Source organism: Sceloporus undulatus, chromosome 8 (genome assembly GCF_019175285.1).
Source record: "Sceloporus undulatus isolate JIND9_A2432 ecotype Alabama chromosome 8, SceUnd_v1.1, whole genome shotgun sequence".
Classification (NCBI taxonomy): domain Eukaryota; kingdom Metazoa; phylum Chordata; class Lepidosauria; order Squamata; family Phrynosomatidae; genus Sceloporus; species Sceloporus undulatus.
Genome location: NC_056529.1, coordinates 39,276,702 through 39,297,456, shown reverse-complemented (window position 1 = coordinate 39,297,456; position 20,755 = coordinate 39,276,702). Strand labels below are relative to the sequence as shown.

Here is a 20,755-nt window from a genome sequence, read left to right as displayed (position 1 = left end):
AATAATAATAATAATAATAATAATAATAATAATAATAATAATAATAATAATAATAATATGCAAAGGGTCTGCTGACATGTTTTTATTTAAAATAAAATATGCAAGATATATTAACACATTTTAGCTGTTTCGACTAGACCGGTGGGAGAATGCTTTTCGTATAACTTTTGGCGTTCGGCATGTGGCTCAATGCTTTTTGTATGCTCTGTATGTTAGCATCAACGATGCTAACAAGGACTCTAAAACCCATTTTCCTGGCAGTAGAGGCTCAGCTCTCTACAAGGGACTTAAGGAATGGGATGAGAGTCTGGGGTGCCAGAGATGCTGACATCGCTCAGGATGTGTTCTGTGTTCGAGTTTCATAACAATTATTATCCATTATTATTATTATTATTATTATTATTATTATTAGTGATGCGGCTTGATATGGTCTTCTTTCTTATCTCAGTAGTTCTCACCTAGCGCAGATGTGAGAACTTCATATGGCTCTATCTCCAAAATAAGCCCCTTGCTTCCCTTCTCCAAGCCTCCAGTGCCAGAAAGACAAAAGCCCAGCCTATATAAAGATGTTCATCATGTCTCCAGATGCCTCCAGGGATTCTGGGCATTGTAGTCCTTTCCTTCCAACCCCCCACTATGCTTTGGGTAACATGCTGGAAAGTCAAGAGCTGCATGAAATGTTTTAGTGTGCAATGTAGAAGTAAGGTCCAGCAAAACTCATTCGTGCCAAATCCCACTCGCTAGCCTTGAAGTTCCCAGAGGGGTCCTTAGAAAGCAAAGAGGAATGGTTTGCATCTGCTGACTGATGCATGTCTTTCTCGGCCAGCGCACATAGAATGACTTCCAGAGGCTCATGAGAGAAGATTTAAGGCTTTTGCATTTGGAACATGGATTGGATCATCAGCAGGTAATACTTTATCTAGCTGAGTTTACAATGCCCATTTGGATCAGAACGGCTTAGTATCAGGATGGTGAAAATCAATCCACGGACCTCATTGGGCTCATGGGACCATATCTGTTGGCCGCCAAAGCTCCTCCCTGGGACCTTTGAAGCATCCATACATCCCAAAATGCAATCCATGGACCTCATGGGACCATATTTGATGGCCACCAAAGCTCCCCAGTCCCCACCTGAGCCCCTTGAAGCTTCCATATATCCCAAAATTGAGGAAAATTGGCTGATAATTACCCCTGAATTGTTCCCAAACCACATTCATTTGTGTTTTGGGGTCCCTTATCCCAAACTGCTCCCTAACATGCCCACAAAAACTTTTCAGGATAGTCTTGTCTGGGCAAAATCCAGGAACCTGGCACATCAAGAGGGACGGGAAATGGCCACCAACACTTCCACAACTGTCCAATTCTGATCTCTGTGATCAGCAGCTATTGATCCAGATGAGTTATCAATATCTTTTGAGTGACTCTACTCTGACGAGATGCTCTCATTGAATTGCTTTCCTTGCTCATCTCAGTCCAAGATCTAGTGATGTTCTCCTGCCCTTCTGCCAACCACTGTGAACCTCTGTGCTTTTCTTTTTCACGAAAGCACTACAGAAAGCCATATTGGGGGCAAAATAGGAAGCAATGTCCTACTTTCTCTCTACTCCTGAGCAAATCCTTTTGTTACCTATTGAAAAAGGGCTGGCTTGCTTCTAGAAAGCAATGCCCACAGCTGTAGGAAACCCTTGGCCTGGATTCATCCATTATGAAGGCTGCATCTACACTGCAGCAATAATCCAAGCTTTGCTCTGGTGCCACGACAAACTACAGTTCCCAAAATACCATCCCATCAAGCAGCAGCAGTTAAAGTGGCACCAAACCAGATTATTGCTGCAGTGCGGATGCATATGATGTGGTTGGGATTTTCTAGGACATAGTCTGGCTTCCATGCGAGTGTCCGAGACTTAAGCCAAAACCTTGTTTGGAGAGACCATACAACCTGGGTGATCCCAACATAGGTTAGGAAGCATGTTTCAGTCTAACGGTGCCCTCCTAAAATTCTTTGTTTATTTGCAAGGATTGAGGAGGTGGACATGCGTGGTTTCCATGCTCAGGCTCAGGAAGCCCCACTGTTAAGATACGTACCAACCACGCATTGCTCTAAACCATTTGCCTTCTATTTCCCTAACAAAGGAGGCACCCAAGAGCATGGCTTAGGCAGCATTGATACCCATATGATCCTTGTTGTATCTCACACCCATCTGAAAGGATTAAGTCTTCAGTTCTTGAGGACACTCCCTTGGCTTTCTTTGGAGTGTGTGCGCCACCATTCAAAACAACGATATACTAATATTCTTTTGCAGTGCTGCAAGGATCTAGTATGGGTTGAGTCTCCTGTATCCAGAATTCCAAAATCCAAAATTGTCTGAGATCGTGGCACCTTTGCATTCTGTTTCATGCACAGAATGAGTACAAATATTGCATATAAAGATCACCTTTGGGTTATGTGCATACAAAATCTACAAAACAGCAGTACCTTTATGGGGCCAACCAAAAGGCACACATACATAATGCAAGCTTTCGAAGCTCCACTGCCTTCTTCATCAGGGGTTAAAATTCAAATAGGAGAATGAAAGAAGTCCCAGGCCTCCATTTTGTCAAGATGTTGTTTCTAGACGTTTGTAGGTCCTCCAGCGCAAACCTATGGTCAACATCCAGCAGATGATGACCATAGAATTGCGCTGGAGGACTTAGAGATTGCTAGAGGGGTCTTCTCTCAGGTAAAAAAATTAAATAGTGGGGTTTTATTTGCATTTTCTCCACTTTCACGGGAACCATGCAGCCCTAACCCCAGCGAATCTGGGGGTCCCACTTTACTTTGAATGTTATTCCAAACTTTAAAGGAAGTATCCAAGGTCTTGGATACTGCCTCCATAAGTTTAGCAATAGTTAGATAGTTATTTAAAAGTTTGGACTAAAATACATCAACATGGAAACAGGGTGACCAGAGGTCCTCCTTTTCCAGGACCTGTCCTACATTTCAACCTTCTGCCCAGAAGGAATTCCAAAAGGTCCTCCATTTTGAGCCTGACTAAGACGCACACTTGATCTTAGCCCAAAGGCCGAGAAGCGATATGCATTTATATCTCTACGAATGTTCTTAGCTTTTATTTGGTCTTGCCTTCCATTCTTTCCTTGAATGCCCTCCATTTTATGGTGCCTTGTTCTCCTTTGCAGTTTGTGGTCAAACCTGCGTGAAAACTACCCCTGATGTAGCCCATCTTGGAGGGTGCACTGTATGTACTTATATGTACGGCTCAAATTTTGGGACCCAAACCCTGCTCCTAAGATCTTACAGTATTTGTCTCAGGAACGCGTAGAACAAACGTCTCATTTAGGAAAAATCGGGACGTTTTGGCAGCCGAGCGAGTGATCCACACCCATCCACCCACCCGCCTCCAAATCTTTTCCGCCAAACGAAGAATGAATAAACAAGGACGTTTTGTACATGGAGTAGTTGGACTCCGATGGAAATCAGGGCGGGTGAGCGAGTGCACAGAAAGGCTGTCGCAAAGCTCAGTCAAGGCCAATAATTAGGGAAAGGTTTCCATCTCATTAATCTGCATGGATTAATTCTGATATCAGCGGCACGTGGGAACCATTAAGTCACAGTAAGCAATTAAACTTGGGTAAGACACTCCTGCTCATGACAGACTCACCAACTGACACCATGTTTGCCTTCTTAGGGAGCAATCATAGAACGGAGCACGCCAAATGCAAGATATGGAGCTTAGGAAAAGCACACACATATGATTTTCGTGTTTCTTTTAAATAGCAGTAAGGATATTGGCTCGTTTGACCCATTGGCTCATTGACCAATGATGCTGCAATTTGAACTGTCATGCCATTAAGGCAGTAAAAGAGTTTATTATTTATGTATTACGAACAGTTTCTCAGTCTATCAGACAGGACCAACTGGAGTCGTGGACTGTCAGAAATTTGAATTGTGTCCAAAAATCTGGGCAGTGGGCATCACTGGACAATGTGGCATCTTCCAAGCAGTGCCACTTTTTGCAATTGTGTGTTTGGGGACCTGTGTATGGCAATTTCATTCAGATATTTTGCCCCTCAATTTGGAATTGGAAACCCTCTGGTTGTTTTCCTTCCCCAGAAAGTGCAAATCTCCATTTGGAGGTCTCAATAGTCTGTATTGATTGCTGCATCTATCATTCAAACTTCGACAACTTTTTCAAGCTGATGTTGTTGTTATGCGCCTTCAAGTCATTTCTGACTTATGGCGACCATAAGGCGAACCTCTCATGGTTTTGTTTGGTAAGATTTACCATTGCTTTCCCAAGGCTGAGAGAGTGTGAGCCAGGCAGGGATTTGAACCCTGGTCTCTAGGAGTCCTAATCCGATACTCAAGCACTGTACTACATTGGTTCATTTTAGCTTTATAACTAGTCCAGCATACAAAAAGCAAACTAATGGGGTTTATAGTCTCTGTCTTGTTCATGCAGCAAAAAGACTTGTTCATGGCTGCTTCCTTACCTTTGCTGTGTATATCATTTTGCAGACTGACCGGAAAGATGGAGCAACAGTCAAGGAAAGAGGTTTCCATCCCGATGACCACCCTTGATCCCCGTCCAGAGCCTTACGCGCCTAGATATCCATCGTCCTACCCACCGCAATCCTATCCACCGCAATCCTACGGCCCAGAAAAATATACACCGGATTCCTACTTACCGCAGCCTTGTTCAGGAGAGCCTTACACTCCAACAGGTACGCAGCTGTGTGAATGTCTCCAATGGCAAAATGTGGGGACACACATACAGGCTTGGATCACTTAGAGCCACAGCTGGGTTAATCTGGATTGCATTACTTAAAGTGGATCTTGTCGCACTTTGCAGACTAAGAAAATTTAAGCTAGAAACTTCTTTCTCTCACTTAGTTTCAAAGACGCTACAAGGTCCCTTTACAAACCTGGATTATGTTACTGTAAGTCAGTGGTTTGCAAACTTTGGTCCTCCAGGAATTTTGGGCTTTAGCTTCCAGAATGCCTGACTTTTGGCCCAGCTGGCTGGCATTTCTGGGAGTTGAAGTCCAAAACACCTGGAGAACAAAGCTTGTGTTTGCTCTAGATTAACCAGGAATGCTGATGTTTAATACTATAGAAATAATGCAGTTTGACACCACTTTAATTGCCATTAAAAATCCAGGGATTTGTCTTTTTGTGAGGCTCCAGCACTTTTAGGCAGCAAAGGCTAAAGACCCTGCAAAACTACAAATCCCAGGACTGCATAGGATGGAGCTACAGCATTTAAAGTGGTGTCAAACTGCATTATTTCTGCCCTGTAGATGCATTGTCATCCACATATTAGGTCCATCATTCATCGCATCAATAGGCACAGAAAGTTTGGGAGGAAAGATATGAGCTTCCATAAGTGACTCCTAATGTAATACTTGGAATTGCATGGTGCAAGATTTGGAGGTTCATTTGTATTGCGCAGGGCTGTAGTGGCTTCCATGCTCTTATAAGAAGCACCGATAGTCCAAAACATACACTATTTAGGTTTACTCTTTTGCAATAACTTGTCTTCCGCATATCAAGCACCTGTAAGATGTCATTTTGGGGGTTAAAAATAAACTAGAAAAACAGTTTGCCTCGGCTAAAACTGCAACCCTATCATTATTTTTTCCTCTATCCTCCCTGTTTTTCTTCTCTCTTGGTTCAGATGGCTGTTGTGGGGAGTGTCCCTCTCCCCCGCCATATTCCTGTGAAGATGTTCCCTGCGACCGAGTGGGACCAGGTATGCGCCAGAGACTTTCGTATCCGTGACCTCAGAGCCGATCTGTGTATTGCACAGATGCAGTTATATATTATCTTTTATCATGAAGTCTTTATCTTGCAGACTCATGCTCCTTCTAACCTAGCGCTGGGTATTTTGCAGTGGTTTTGTGGAAGCAGGTGGGGAAAGTGCAGTTCATGGGATGCATGTGGTCTCCAGGGCTGAATCTGTGGCCTCCCAATGCCTCCTAAGAGATGCGTTGGGCAGCTTTAGGTCACTACTTGTGGGGAAAAAAGACCACTTCTGGGCCTAAAATGCACCAGAGAGGGTCGAAAAGGTGGCAAAACTGTCCACCAACACCCCATAGGATGTGTTTGGGGTATATGGGGTCAAAGAAATACATTTGAGCCCTTGGGGATGGAGGAGCTATTCCTTAAAGTTACCCTGGAGCTGGTGCAAAACAACCCCAACCATCCTCCCTTTTCTACAGCAATTTCCCCAATAGAGACTGTTGTGTTGATTTAAAATAATGTCCAGATGTTTTCACCCAAGAATGGGTCTTTTGCAAAGGTAATAGGTCTTGCCTACAAATCTTGGCAAGACGACCCCATGATAGGTTCATTTTAGGGTTAGTATAAGTCAGGAACGACTTAAAGTTGCACAACAACAACAACATGTAGAGAGAGATCTTGTAGCATCTTTGAGACTAACTGGAGGAAAGAAGTTGGCTTCGGTTCAGTTAGTCTCGAAGGTGCTACAAGATCTCTCTACATACATACAGACGAACACAGCTTTGAATTCAACCATAACAACAACAGGTGAGGATGAAGGGTTGCGGGAGAGAACCTCACCCCCGTTTCTAATTCCTTAGTTTGCATGACTAACAACCCACCGGTTGTGGTTGCTGGGATCTTCTCAAGCAAACCGGCGTCTACCATTTGCCCCTGCTGCCGCCAGATCATCACTACGGAGGTGGTCTACCGGGTGGGATCCCTGACATATGCCGTCTGCACCGGGATGTGCATGATGGGGTGAGTACTCTTTCCTGTGCCATCGTCTCCCCAGTCGACCCACGATATCATGGCGTCCTCTAGAGGACAGGCTGCTTTCCAAGAACCACGTCGGGTGGCTCCTTCCTACCTGCCAGGAGTGTTAGCAAATCTAAAATACACTTAAGTATATTTTGCAAATTGCTGCTGTTTGTTTTGCAAATTTGCACTTCCGCTTAGCGGTCGTCACTTTCCTGTTCAAATTTGCACCTATTTGTCCTCCTTTTGCTGAAAACGCACAGCCATGTGAATCCATGCAAAGCTCAATAATATGCGAATCCACGCAAAGTTCAATAACATGCATTCTTGCAGCTATTCCAGTAAAAACTGCACATCCCTTTTCAGCTGCATTTTTAGCATACATTCAGCAAAAAGCCCAAATTCCTCTAAATCACAAGTGGCTGGATTGCAGTGTATTCGATTCGAATGAGGAGTATTTTAATCATGTAGACAACAAGCCCATTGAGAGCAGCGGTGGAAGTGGAGGCTGGGCAGGTCCAGGCCTACAAAAATTACTTTTAAAAATGCTTATATTAGTACCCCAACAATTAAGGTGTTGTTTTTTAAAGTAATGCTATTTCCAAATGTGAATCAAAGCCACTAAACCCATCCTTTTGGTCAGAACTGGGAGACCTGGGCCCATCTGATGCTGTGTCCAGACCATAAGTTAGCAGAGAGAAGTGGTATTTTTCATTCTTGAATGATTTAATGCTGAGGATTGCATGCTAAGGACTCACTTGTGAATCCATTTTCCACCTGGACATTATAGAATTGTCATCTTTTGGGCAGCCACCCTTGCAGCCCTTTTCCTACAATGAAGGGTGGACTATTCCTTCCCTCCCATTTATGCATGCACTCCTTGCCAACATCCCTGATGCCAAGTCTGCCGTGTTGGCATTGGGCTGGCACTGCAACATTAAGCAGAAAGGAGATCCTATTCAAGTCTTTCCTTTTCCTACAGCTGCTGCCTTGGCTGTTGCCTCCTGCCCTTCATGACCAATTGCTTCAAAGATGTTGACCATTATTGTCCTCACTGCCGGTACCACATCTACCGATACAAGAGGCTCTAGGCCCCAGGAGGAAAAGCATCTCCAAGCAACTCAGAAGGGGAAAAACCAACCGGGAGTAAACCAAATGTCCTTTCTTCCATGGATTCCTCCATCCTATTCCAGCCAATTCTTTATTTCTCTGCAGTCCCCACTTTGTGGCCTTCAGCTGTGGTCCCTTGGCCACCTAAACCACCAGAAAAATGCAAGGGCAGAATGGACCGCATCTACTCGGACCTTCTTGGTTGGACCTTTCTTGGTGTTCAAGTCAAGCAGCTTGAGGGTTTAATGTCTCATCCTTGTATTTCTCTTCAATGCCTTGCATCCCTGTCATGTCCAAGCCGGTGTGGTTTCTTGGTTTGGATCCTTCCCCAATTTTGAATTAACGAAGTCACTAGTGTAGAGCCAATGTGGACTTCCATGTTGGACCAAGGCTGCTGCCACACTGCAGAATGAATGCAGTTTCACACCACTTTAACTGCCTTGGCTCCATCCCAGGGAATCTTGGGATTTGTAGTTTGTTGTGCCACAAAAGCTCTTGGATAGGCACACAATGACAAAAAATAGGGAGGAGTAGAAGGAGAGATGGGAAGGTGGCCATCCTGGTTGCGGCAGCAAGTGTAAGACTGCTTCTGCCCAAGGATGCTGGCTGTTTCAAGTAGCGAGGGTCTTTCAGCATTTTGGGGGGTTTCAGAAGCTTGGAGAGGAACATTTTGGGGTCTGGTGGGTTGCATGCAGCCCATTCCTTCTGAATCAGGTAGTTCGGGAGATATGTCTGCAAAGAATAGAACCCAAGGGCTGAAAAGGGGCTTCTTACTCTAGTCAAGACTAACAATAAGGTTAACATGTAGGGGTAGCCATGTTGGCCATATGGCAAATCCAATAACATCCAAACAATGATACCTTAACTAGACCAACCAAAGTGCACAATTACATATTGCAAGCATAAGATGAATAGGTTGTTTTCCTTTTTCCTCCCAAGGTGGGGGTACATGGTTCAAATCCTCCACTTTTATCCTCATGAAAATCCTTAGAGATAGGCCAGGCTGAGCCAAGTCAAGCAAGACTCAGAAGGAACTTGATCTCCCAAATTCCAGCCCAATGCTCTAGCCCTCGCCCCACGCTTCCATCCATCTCCCATGTTTAAAAGAACTCTGAATATGTTCACTGTGTGCAAATGTTGACCAGGGAGAAAAACATAGTCCAAATGCCTGAATAGGCTGATGTGTTTATACCAGCCAGCAATCCTTCTCAAATCTGCCAGTCTGGAGCATTTCCGAAACATACATCTCTACCACAAATGCTCCCATCAGCTGAAATTATCATTACACTACCATCTAGTGGTGACCTCCAAAGCTTTTGATTTCGGAAGCCCATCTGAGATCCTCAGCACATACATAACACACTTTTACATCAGCTGAACTCGTGAAATAAATATTTCATGAATTAGCAACATTATTGTGGTTCAGTCCCAAATACAGTAGACCTACTGAACACATGGAAGAAAATCGACTAGAACATGGCCACATAGCCCGAAAAACCCACAAAAAACATGGGGTTTAGATAGGATGTTGACTCAACACTCAACAAGTGATGCAATGCATCTGCAATAGATGTGGCTAACCAAACAGATCCCAAGTCTTTTAGCAATTTCCAAATAACTATTCTGTCTATCATGCCCAAATATCCAAGGATCCCTTTGGGAGGAGAGAGGTAGGTTGGAAGATGCCATCTTGTTTAGGACTGTCTACATGACCCACAGTGGCTCTCCAAGGCTACAGAAAAGGGTCGTCTTTTTTTTCTTTATTATTATTCTATTATTATTATTATTATTATTATTATTATTAGTCCCACTTGGGAATGCAAGAGACCAAACCATAATTTGAATGTATTTGAGAATTACAGTACTGTATTTCTTTCTAGCCTGATGTTCAAGTTTTGACACTGGTTTGATGCTGGTTTTGCCAGCAGAGTTAATAAATGCAAGTTGGGCTACTGTTGCATTAATTAATAATAATAATAATTTGTTTTATTTATATACCACTATTCCAAAGATCATTAAACTTCCATTGCTTTAGAGGAAAATTCTAGCTGCAAAGACTAAACCGATCAGAAAATGTCTGAATGCACTGTCACTGAATGCACACACTCACACAACATCTACAACATCTGGGGGAGTAAAAGCTAGGTGTTGCCAGAATGGTGTTTGTTTGGAAAGAATGTGTTTTCAAGCGACTCGACTCCCACTCGCGGCAGGAGAGGAAATTCATTAAAATGGGAACACTAAGCAGGTTGCCGTAAATTATGCATGATGCTGAGATGCTCTTCTATGACAGTGTGCAAAAATGGCCAACGTTTCTGGAAAGAATATTGAAAGATACACCCCGCTCTTACTTCTAGAGTAGCAGCCACACTACAAAGTGAGCAAATGCATATTCACCAATGCTGAAATATCGGCACTGTTTTGGCTTCTGGGAAGTCCAGTTCTGGTTTTGAAAATGGTCATTTTCCTGCATTAAAACAGCACTGGAAGCTTGATAACCTGTTGTTGTCATCATTTTAACCTGGACGTTTCCAGAAGTAATTCATTTTATTTTGGCCAGCAAAAAAGGACATTCCAGGGAGACCTTTCAAGGGCTAGAAATAGCCTCAGATCTGCACCTTGTCCTTCCCTATTTCAGAAGCTTGCACATTTCAAGTCTACTTGTTATGAAAAACTTAATTTGAATCCATGCCTTTTGGGGTCACTAAGCTATCTCAGGAGACTAAATTCTAAACCAATACACACTCCCTTTCTGCTTGCATGAGCATGTTACCCATTGCGCATACATTGCAGAAAACGGCATTGTTGGTTGCAGATTATGCTAAGGAGAGCCCAGGATGCCACTCCAAACCCTTCCATCTGCAAAGGTGGGCAATGCTTGGCTCCCAAGGGCTGTTTTTAGCCCCCCAGGGGTCAATTCTTTTGCCCTAAATGCCCCTGGAGGGGAGAATGGGGGGCATTGTTACCATGTCTTGCCATTTTAGGTCCAGGTTAGGTCTTTTTAAAATGGGATGTAACCTGGAAGTGACATTAGGCCACTTTCTGCTTTGAAAAAAGCCTCTCTCCTGGGCATCCAATGGTCCAGGTGCTCCTTAAAAGACAAAGAAAAAGGTCCCTTCTTCATTAGGGAACAATTTGTGTGTGTGTGTATGTGGTGGGATGTGTAGCACTCCTTGTGCCTCCCAGTTGCCCATCCTAAAGGGTTGAAATACATTTGTCGTGACTGAACAGCTTGTCACAAATCAACGATTTTCAAACAATGCATCCCCTATTTGTATTTCTAAGACAACACCGAGTTAGTCTGGAAAATCAGCATGCAAAGGGATCTTGCAACACTTTTACAAAGAAGCTGGTGGCCTGAGCTTTCGTAGACTTGAGCCAATGTCTTCAGATGCATGTCTCTTTGTAGATGGTTCCCTTCCCAATGGTTTTGTTTGCTAACTGAACCTCAGTTGAAGGATTCTCAATGCTAGAGGTGTGAATTTGCATCAACCGAAGCATCGAGTTGCTTCAGAGTGGTTTGATTTCCTATCCAAGTGAACCAAGGAATCCATCAAATTGCTCACACTTACATCTGCTTCGGGGAGACTGCGGACTCATGGCTTGACAGCCACAGACAATTAAAACTGACTCTTGTTTCTCCAGCCAAGTTCCCCATCAAACGAAAAAGCAGGCTGTCATCTTGTAACTTCCCACAAGGGAATAACTTTCTTAGGGAAATCCTTTTACTTCCAATCGCAGAGCTTTTGGGAAAAGGTTGAGGAAGGACCAATGTGCTCATAAGTGCCAACAGTGCAGAAAACAGTACAAAAAGGTTCGGTTCGTCGTGCGTCACAGCTTCAAGCGATCCTTTTCAGATTTTATAGGAAAACTAACCAGAGACACCTTGAAGAAATATGATTTTCACCCCAACAGCAACAGAACAATTGGGATGGGGAGAACAAAAGAAACTTTTATCAAGACTCAACTTGTCCAGAAAGATGCAACTTCACCATTTGAAATGCTGCGGATTGCTTATCTGGGGCACTCCTGAAATATATGAAAGGCCTGCAAAACAGGAATGAATAAATTCCTCTTCCTACCAAGATGCTCTTGCACACCCACCGGGACACCTGTCTGAATGAAGCTGGTAAATACCCGCCTGAGAAAACGGTGACTCTGCTTGCAAACCAGAGGTACAACATTTTTCCATGGAAAATTATCCGTGCCACGGATTTTCTGGGCTTGCAATCTTATTTTTGTGATCAAATGTAGATAGTACAAGAAGTCATCTGCATACGTGGGCAAAATAGCCACGGACCTGAGCGCACACTTCAAGAACCATCAGTCTGCAATCCTAACCAAGAAGTCGGAACAACCATTTCAACTCAGAACATAGCAGCCTCATTTCGGAGGTGCCTTCTCCTTCGGGCATTTTGGACAAGAGGGAGGTTTTTTTGGATCTATTGACTCAAGGCCTCAAGCTTATAGCAGAAGAATGCTAGAAACAGAGTGCTTTAAAAGGCTACCTTGCATAAACCTGACAGATTATAACTTCAGAACCTATTCTAGCATAGAACTTCCATCAAAATCAGGGTTTAGGGAGTAGCACCTAACTGGAAACAGATATATTTGGAGAGACGGGATACAACCCAATATAAATTTTAATCTTTCTTCACACTGGACCAATGCAAAAAAGAAACAGCAAAGGGGGAAAAACAGCAGAAAGTGTACATCACGATTCTGTGTTCTATGTGAAACCAGTTAAAGGGATTTTACGGTTTTCCATAACAGTATCTGTTTCATGCTGCAGACACAGTTCTGCATATCATTCTTATTTTTGTCTATCCAGATACAGCAACATCTATAGCAGATGACACTTACCCTTGTCCCTAAATCAAAACCCAATTTCAAAAACTGAATGGTGGCCACTTTGTTTTTTTAAAAACCCACCTCTTCCTCAATTCCAACTTCAGAAAACTGCGCTTGCGAGGCAAGTCGAAGCCCTCCTCAGCGTCCAGGCCATCACTCACCGAGGTTAAAATTTTATAGAAAACTTTTATTCAACATACAACATTTTTTTTCCCAGCAAAAAAAGGCAATATACAGGAAGAATCATTGCACAGGGAGCTACAGAAACAAAATAAAGGACTGAGGGGAGGAAGAGGAGGAAGAGAAGAAGATGAAGAATAACGCTCTCTTTTTTGGAAATAAAATAAAAAGAAGAAGAAACGAAGAAGGGGAGTGTAAACTGCAGAGTCTATAGGTTTTTTTTTACCGCACCCAAAGAAAATAAAAACTTATATAGACACATGGGCTGTCGTTCGCTCCAAACTAAAAACAGAAAAAGCCGCCTGGGGACCGAAATAAAAACTACACACAATGAATATGAATATTGACATCTGTGAAATTCACTCGCAGACCTGCCCCCCCCCCCCCACCCCCCCCAAAAAGTCACTTCCGAGTGTTCAATTGTACACATCCTTTGTTAAATATACAATTTCAATCTCTGCGCCCTCCCAAGCCCCCTGGCTCCATTTTATTTCATTTTTGTACAAAGTCAACAGCTTACTAAACACTAGTGAACATGCCTTCAGTGCTAAAAGGCCTATTTTGTATTTTCCTTTCCTTCAGGTTAGCTAATCTCAGTATGAAGCAAATCCTCTGTATTTACCCTCATTCGTCTTTATTATAACCAAGGGCTTTTAGGCTCAGCCAGAAAAGGAAAATTCGAAGACGCTGGATCTTCCGCTTTGAGACTTCTGGCTCCCTTCTTGGCGAAAGGTGAGTTTTATTTTAAAATAATAATAATACTATTATAATAATAATATTTTTGTTTGTTTGTTTAAAAAAAAGGAGAAATCCTAGGCTGGTTGGAAGAGACCCAAACGAAACAAAATGTCCCGAATAAGTGCCAACAGTGTACACAATGAAGTAGATTGCTATTTATTGATGACGTGAGTTTCTCTTTGCATTTACAAATGCACAAAAAAATGGTCATATTTAAAGTAGATAACTGAAGGAAACAAATGGGACGTGAGCCTAACCCTAGCGCCAGCGAGCTGCAGTGATGGCAGGTGCCAGGCATTTGGGGGGTTTGGGGAAAGGGACGGAGGGGGCAAGGAAGGGCCGGAGGCAGCTCAAGCTGTCCCCATTCAATGTACTACAGACAAATATTTTTGCCAATGTCAAGTGTTCTACTCAATCCTTCCCTTGTTAGGCTGACAACCTTGCCTTGTTTTAAAGTTCCCATAAAAACTCTCATTGGCACCCAAAGCTTTTTTTATATAAAACACCTTCATTTTTTGCTCCAAAAAAAAAGGGCAGTCAATAATAGATACAGAGAAGCCAAACTGAACAGCCTCGAAATAAAATTAATAAATCAGCAGCAAATCCTCTTGCTGGAGACGTCTGATCGAGTGCACGTGTACCAAAAGTCCTACGGTTGTTAAAAAGGTGCGCGCGCACACACACACACACAAACACACACACTCTTATTGTTGCCCCTTTTTTTCGTCTCGAACAAACTGGAGAGGGTAAGTCAGTTATGGATTTTAATAGCTTTTTCAAGGTACGTGTAGCGACTTCTCTTTGGGGCTTTGTTGAAATGGTCAAGCCCTAGCCATGGCCTTGGATGAGACATGTTGCCTAAAAAGGAATGAGAGAGAGAGAGAGAAACGGAAAAAAGAATGAACATACACACATTTGCTTAAGACCTCAGATGTGAGGAACTACTCTATGCTCAGAGGATTCCTAAGGGTTGAACCTAAACCCAGCCCAAATTCATCGAAAGCAAGGAGGGGAATCATGCGGCCTCTTCAAGGGTCCTTTACAGGCTTTGGAAACCCTCCCTCCCAAAAGAGTAACTGCTCCTCCAGAAAACCGAGCCTGAAATACAACCAGAAATGGTATGCCGCTATCTATGGTTGTCGAAATGGGAGCCATGAGGATGCAGCGCACCCCTCTGGACATCTGGAGGAACCCCATGGGCTCCTGAATGTGCTTCCCCTTGAACTAAGCACTGGGTAGCATCATAAACCCGCAGTTCTTCCTATAACAAGTTTTGGCCATGCAAAACAAGCCCCCCCACCTTGGAAACCAATCCCTCTGATTTTGAAAGAACAAAACCAAGAGTAAAAAAATGGACACTCACCGGGTTGGGGCTCAAAATCTTTCAAGTTCACTTCATATTCATCTTCATTTAGATACTGGTGCCGACCCATCATTACAATGGCAAATTTAAACTTCAAGGAGAAGAAATATACATACACATTTTTAAAAAAGAACCAGAGCTCAAATGTGCATTATCAAGGAATTAAGTACCACTAACAAAACTATTATTGAGGGCTTCAAAAACCCTCCAGAACTAGTGTTCCCTTGCTTTTGCTCTTTCATCCCACAGCCTGGGAAATGGCCTCTTGCTGCTATTAGGTGTATTATCTGTTGTCACTATTGCTGGCATAGTGAGCTTTCCTCTCCTCTTGCAATATGACCTGGGTCCCCTTCTGATGTTCTTGCATTTAACAAAAGGCAAGCCAGTTGCATTTCAGGTAATGGGCTGACTTGGTCTGTACTGATCTAGGACAGGCCAGTGCCCAAGGGGCAAATATAACTTTGAACACTTGAATACATCTTTGTTGAATAAGTCTACAGACCATTTCAAGTAAAATAAAAATATACAAAATAAAAAAATGAAAAACATACATAGTTAAAACTTACATTAAAAAACATCTCTATAAAATTTAAAATATTTGGATCTGATTACATCCCTCTTGTAATTTGCCCTTTTTCTACCTCGCTTCTGTAAAATAGCTGCTTTTACTGCAAACAAGACAACCCTAAGAGTTATAAAAGGCTCTATTTCTTGCAATGGCAGAGACAGCTTGCTTTCATCATCCCTTTCCCTGAAATTTCTGAGGATGGGAGCTAGATATTGCTCTCTAATACCATTAACAAATATAACCATCAGTGCAGGGAGAAAAAACTGGGCACACTGTTTCCTATTCTCCCCAAAGAATAAGAAACTTGTGGAGAGTTACAGGTTCCTCGTCCTTAGCTTCAATTCTACCATGCATTTAAAGGGTCCCAGGTGGCTGCTTCATTTGAGGCTACAAAGAACTTGCTTAGTGGCAATCTGGGTAGTGGTGCGGGGACATGGCACACAGGCACATAAGGTGTCCATGCCAGGGGCAAGCAGTGGCTACCTGTGCCAACTGGATGAGGACTGGTGTGTGCTGCAACAAACCAAAGCTCTGGGAAATCCCATCTCCGAGTCACAGAATGTTGGAATACAAGTGAGTGGGGCTGCTTCCAGTGGAAGAGGCAGAAAAAGCAGGTTTTGTAGTACTACAGGAGACACACTCATTGGGAGTGGCAAACTGAAGGCAAAACAAACATATCATCCCCCCCACCACCATCACTAGGCCACTCTTGTGCCTTCTCAAAAGAAGGCAATTCCAAAACTACGTTCTGCTGCATGTGACTGGTATTCTTGCTTCAGATCCTCACCTTTTCAAATTCCTTCTCCTGGATGTCCAGCACTGCCTGAATCCTCTTCATTACCTCTCTAAAATGTTCGCCCTAGAAAAAGGAGAGAACATCAGTCGTGCTGGAAATTATCGTCCAGACAGCCGTGAACGTACAAAGTCAAAGGCTGACAGTGAGCCCTTGTTCTACTGATTTATGCTGTTCACTGAAATCATGGGGATATAAGGAGGAGACACGTGTGACAAATGGCACTATCTTTTTCATGTAATCCAAGATTACAACAACAATAACAGCAACATCAATAACAGCAGCAGTATTATTTACTATGGTCACATCCTAAGAAATATACTACAAAAGTTCAAAAGGAACAAACAGCAAGAATAATTAACAATTACATACTTAACAATCCAAGATTACAGGTCTCAATGCAACATAGTTCCCCTTGCAATAATATATACAGAATGCAACAATAACAACAACAACAATTCTGGGGTGTACCAAGACTCACCTGGTGTATCCTTAGCAAGAAAGGAGTGCCAAATGTCCCAAAAACCTCTTTCTGAAAGTGAGCCACTGTAATAAGCATTTCGTTTTCCTTATCTAGGTCTACCTGGTCCAGAGGGATTTCCTGCATCCAAAGACAGCAACACAGATATATGAGCAACATTAAGAGGCAGAAAGACATGGACAGAAATGGTGTGTTGGAAAACAAACTTATAATATATGAAAGCTTATACGGCAAACTTATAATAATATATTACGTATATTTTGAATTATCACATTTCATGGGGTTGCCCAGTAACTTCACCAGGAACCATGAAATGATTGTTCAAAATACTGATGCAATCCACTTACCTCTATTCGAAACGTCCGACTTGTTGCTGGCGATAAACACTCTAACAATTCATCTTCCTGATGGACACCGATTATTTTGTAACTTACAATTTCTAGCAGCCTTAACAAGGGAAGAGAAAGAGACAGTGTAAAAATATTTAGCTTTACAAAAGCTAACTATTCACTCTCTCAGCACAAGCAAGAGTAGGAGATGGTCCTGACAAACAGGTAACTTCACTCATGTGTAACTTCCTTTTGTTTGAGTGTGGCTTATCCTATGAAAGCCAGCGTGGTGCAAAGGTTTGAGTGTTGTATAAGGGTTCTGGGAGCCCAGGGCACATCACACTCTTTCAGCGTCAGAGGAAAGCCATGGAAAACCTCTTCAGAATAATAAATCTCCCTCACACAAATAAAACCACTAGGAGAGGGTTGCCATAATTCTGAGTAGACTTGAAGGCACATGACAACAAATGCTGGCAAAGTTCCTGTCTTAAAATACTTTCTTAGTCCACCTTTTTCCCCCTAATGAATTGCACAAAAGTTCATAAATGCAATGAAATATTTCTAGTCAGCAACTTACTGAATAATCTGGAATTACACCTTTTTTTAGTGGACCTCAGAAATGCTATACATCTAAATAAGCAATAAATAAATAATCACACACACTTACCTTAATTTCCCTGAACCTCTCTCAGCAAGTTCTACAGCTTTTTTACATTCATCTAATAAATCCCGTACGCATCCATGCTTGTCTGGATATAGTGTTATTTCCTGAGCCAGGGGAAAGGGGAAGACAGTCAAAACAAGGAAAACGCAATGAGAAGCACAAGCCAATGGAGCACAGAATGCACAGATTCTTGTTACACTCATAGCCTGGAATGTGCCATGTATACCCTTGCCCTCCCATGTGCAAGCACCACCAAAGTGGGTACACTGTGCATGAGAATAAAACCCCTGGAACTTAATAATGTAGTAACAAGAAATGTCATTAATTAATAAAAAAAGATTCATAACTGTCTCACTTATCTCAGCATTTGAATATTTTGCCTGAGCAACGGGAGGGATACTGACCTGTGAAAATCTGAGCTAAAGGCAACTTACCTCTTCCCTAAATTGGCTGTTTAACCATATGCACTTAAAACTTCTCCTGTTTTCGAAGTCTGTGATTTTCATTTTAAGCTACAGAGATGATGGGGGGAAGAGAGAAAGAGAGATTCCATTTAGTCACTCTACAAACAAACCAAAGGCTCTTCCTCTCTCTTCATAGATAAGGAAGTCACTTACCTGCTGATAGTAAAGTTTCTTAGGTTGCCTAGGCTTGAAGAACTGCAGGAGATCTCTTAAAGTTCCATCGTAATTATGTCTAAGAGGGTTGCCTGGGCCATCTCTGTAACTGAACAAGAAAAAACGTAAGGAAGAAATCTCATTCTAAAATCTGGTCTACACAGCTTTCTTTAAAATACCACGTTAGCTCTGTGATCACAATCTGCAAGGTTTGAACTGAGCGGGGAATCTCTGCTGTTCAATACTGATTACAATAATTCTGCATCAGGAATAATCAGTGCAGATCCCCATTTTCCAAAAATGAATGGTAAAACAGCTTGCCATCCTTGATTCAGCAGCGAGAGCAGTAAAGATCAGTGTTCTCAGGTGAATACAAATCAACCATCAGGGGACTCACTCACCTTCTGGGTGTTAGCAACCAACCTGTCTCGACTTGCTAACGCTGTATTAACATCACCTAAGGAGGTGCTAAAGGTTTTATTTTGACGAATGTCTCTTACCCTTGTGACTTGAAAAACTGTAGTAGCATAGGATCTGTATTAAGCCTTTGGGCAACTGTCTTTGCAACCTAGGAAATAAAAATGGGGGGGGGGAACCAACACTAGAAAATCAGAAAAGAAAGCAACTCACATTTTTGCAAAGAATTAGTTTGTATGTCAACCTCGTAACTCCATGCTTAAAATGGACCAGCTTAAAATGGTCAAAACGTTCCGTTTTTATTCGTTTGTTTTAGAGGAAAGCTACTTTCCCACTTATAGAAAAGTGAATCCTCTCCCCTTAATTACATATACACAGGGTTTGGGAAAGTTATTTTTTTTGAAATGATAGCAAACAAATGAGACAGAAACGGCATGCAGGGATACTTCGACTAAGTGCTAGATGAAAATTCCTAATTGTTAAGCAGAGGATGAACAGTCCTGATGTCCTCCACATTTGTTTTCAAGAGAGAACATACCTGAAAATAATTCATTCTGTTGGATAACGTGACAACAAAACCAGGGTCATTTGGGATTGTTTTGTCACAGAAGATGACATCAACTCGGTGATATAGGTCTCTGAAGTACTCTTTTGCTGTCGGTAGTTCACTGTTATCATTCTCAGGGTCATCCCTGTTAAAAGAAAATAACTCAGAGATGTTAGGTGGCTACAAAGGAGCTGTTAAAAAGGTGAAAAAGATGACAGGGAGTCTTTAAAATCTTTGTGCTGCTTTTGGAAATAACCCAAGCTGCACAGGTAAGTATGACCTGGAAAGGAGATACCAAACAACAGTACACAGCTTACACATTAGGATAAGTTCTGTATCAGTGTGTGAGAGAGTAAGAAAGAGATGGGGGAAAGAGAAAGATGAGGAGAAGAAAGGAAAAATATGCTTTTAGTATGCAAGAGCATCCTAAATCAATAGTTTATGATGGAAATTAGCCAGCCTTATGTGACAGATGAATAAACAGCAACAATTATAGAGTTTAAATCCAGGAGATGAGGAAGTTGTGACCCTCCAGATGCTGTAGGACTCAACAATCATCAGCCCCAGCCAACATACACAAAGGTGGTATCACATGGAGAGCCACAAATTCCTCGCCCCCAGCTGCAGCTATCAAACAGCCCAAGGATTTTGGCAAGGCCTTGATAAATTGCTTACTTTTGAAACACAATGATGTCCCCATCCATGAGTTCATCCAGAGCTTTGTCGAGGGAAACGTCATAGTCTTGAATTCGCTCTGTTAAATTCGGTTTAACTTCCTGAATCCAAAAGGAAAAGGAGGGGAGTGGAGATCAGAAGGAGCATACCATTTAACAGGAATAGTTTGTTTTCAATCTAATAAATAAATAGTTATGTAGTTATCATTTAGACAGGTATTTACAGGGCCATAGTGGGATTTGGACTAGGACTCCATGTGGGGTTTGAATCCTCACTTGGCCATGGAAACCCACTGAGTAACCTTGGCCAAATCACACTCTTTCAGCAGCTAGAAGGAAGGAAATCCTTGCCTTGAAGAAATCTGGCCAAGAAAATCCCATGAGAGTTTCACCTGACGGTCACTCTAAGCAGGAAATGACACGAAGAAACACAACAAAGTTGTGTCTGACTATCCTACTTCGTATCCCAGCAAACATCCCCAAAGACTATGGCTATGGTCATTACAAAGACTATCAAATGCACTGCAACAGAAGCTTTCATGGGCAAAACCAACTTGCATTTCATGAACATTACAAATTCATTTATTAGCTTTTAAGGTGCCACAGAATCAGAATGTGTGACCGACAGATAGATCCAGGTCTCAGTTTAGGATTGCCTTCTAAATA

General features: G+C 42.4%; 2 protein-coding genes across 4 annotated transcripts in view; one reads left to right on the top strand and one right to left on the bottom strand.

Moving 5' to 3' along the window:
* The window catches only part of LOC121914455 (lipopolysaccharide-induced tumor necrosis factor-alpha factor homolog), an 8,478-nt gene extending 499 nt beyond the window's left edge, over window positions 1–7,979 (top strand). Inside the window, exons 2-5 of the mRNA XM_042437863.1 lie at window positions 4,517–4,722; window positions 5,592–5,750; window positions 6,601–6,760; window positions 7,740–7,979. Of these exons, the coding sequence (XP_042293797.1) occupies window positions 4,530–4,722; window positions 5,592–5,750; window positions 6,601–6,760; window positions 7,740–7,848 (621 nt within the window). The 5' untranslated portion in view covers window positions 4,517–4,529 and the 3' untranslated portion in view covers window positions 7,849–7,979. The remainder of the gene's footprint in view (window positions 1–4,516; window positions 4,723–5,591; window positions 5,751–6,600; window positions 6,761–7,739) is intronic.
* Window positions 7,980–12,884: 4,905 nt separating this feature from the next.
* USP7 (ubiquitin specific peptidase 7) overlaps window positions 12,885–20,755 on the bottom strand; it is a 30,399-nt gene continuing 22,528 nt past the window's right edge. For 2 of the 3 annotated variants that reach the window (XM_042438388.1, XM_042438389.1), the window contains 11 exons: window positions 20,091–20,191; window positions 19,407–19,560; window positions 18,952–19,019; window positions 18,452–18,560; window positions 18,269–18,346; window positions 17,838–17,938; window positions 17,189–17,288; window positions 16,842–16,961; window positions 16,355–16,426; window positions 15,000–15,090; window positions 12,885–14,494 (listed from right to left, as the gene is read on the bottom strand). In XM_042438388.1, the coding sequence (XP_042294322.1) occupies window positions 14,388–14,494; window positions 15,000–15,090; window positions 16,355–16,426; window positions 16,842–16,961; window positions 17,189–17,288; window positions 17,838–17,938; window positions 18,269–18,346; window positions 18,452–18,560; window positions 18,952–19,019; window positions 19,407–19,560; window positions 20,091–20,191 (1,101 nt within the window). In that variant the 3' untranslated portion in view covers window positions 12,885–14,387. The remainder of the gene's footprint in view (window positions 14,495–14,999; window positions 15,091–16,354; window positions 16,427–16,841; window positions 16,962–17,188; window positions 17,289–17,837; window positions 17,939–18,268; window positions 18,347–18,451; window positions 18,561–18,951; window positions 19,020–19,406; window positions 19,561–20,090; window positions 20,192–20,755) is intronic. The other variant, XM_042438387.1, reaches the window with a different exon arrangement.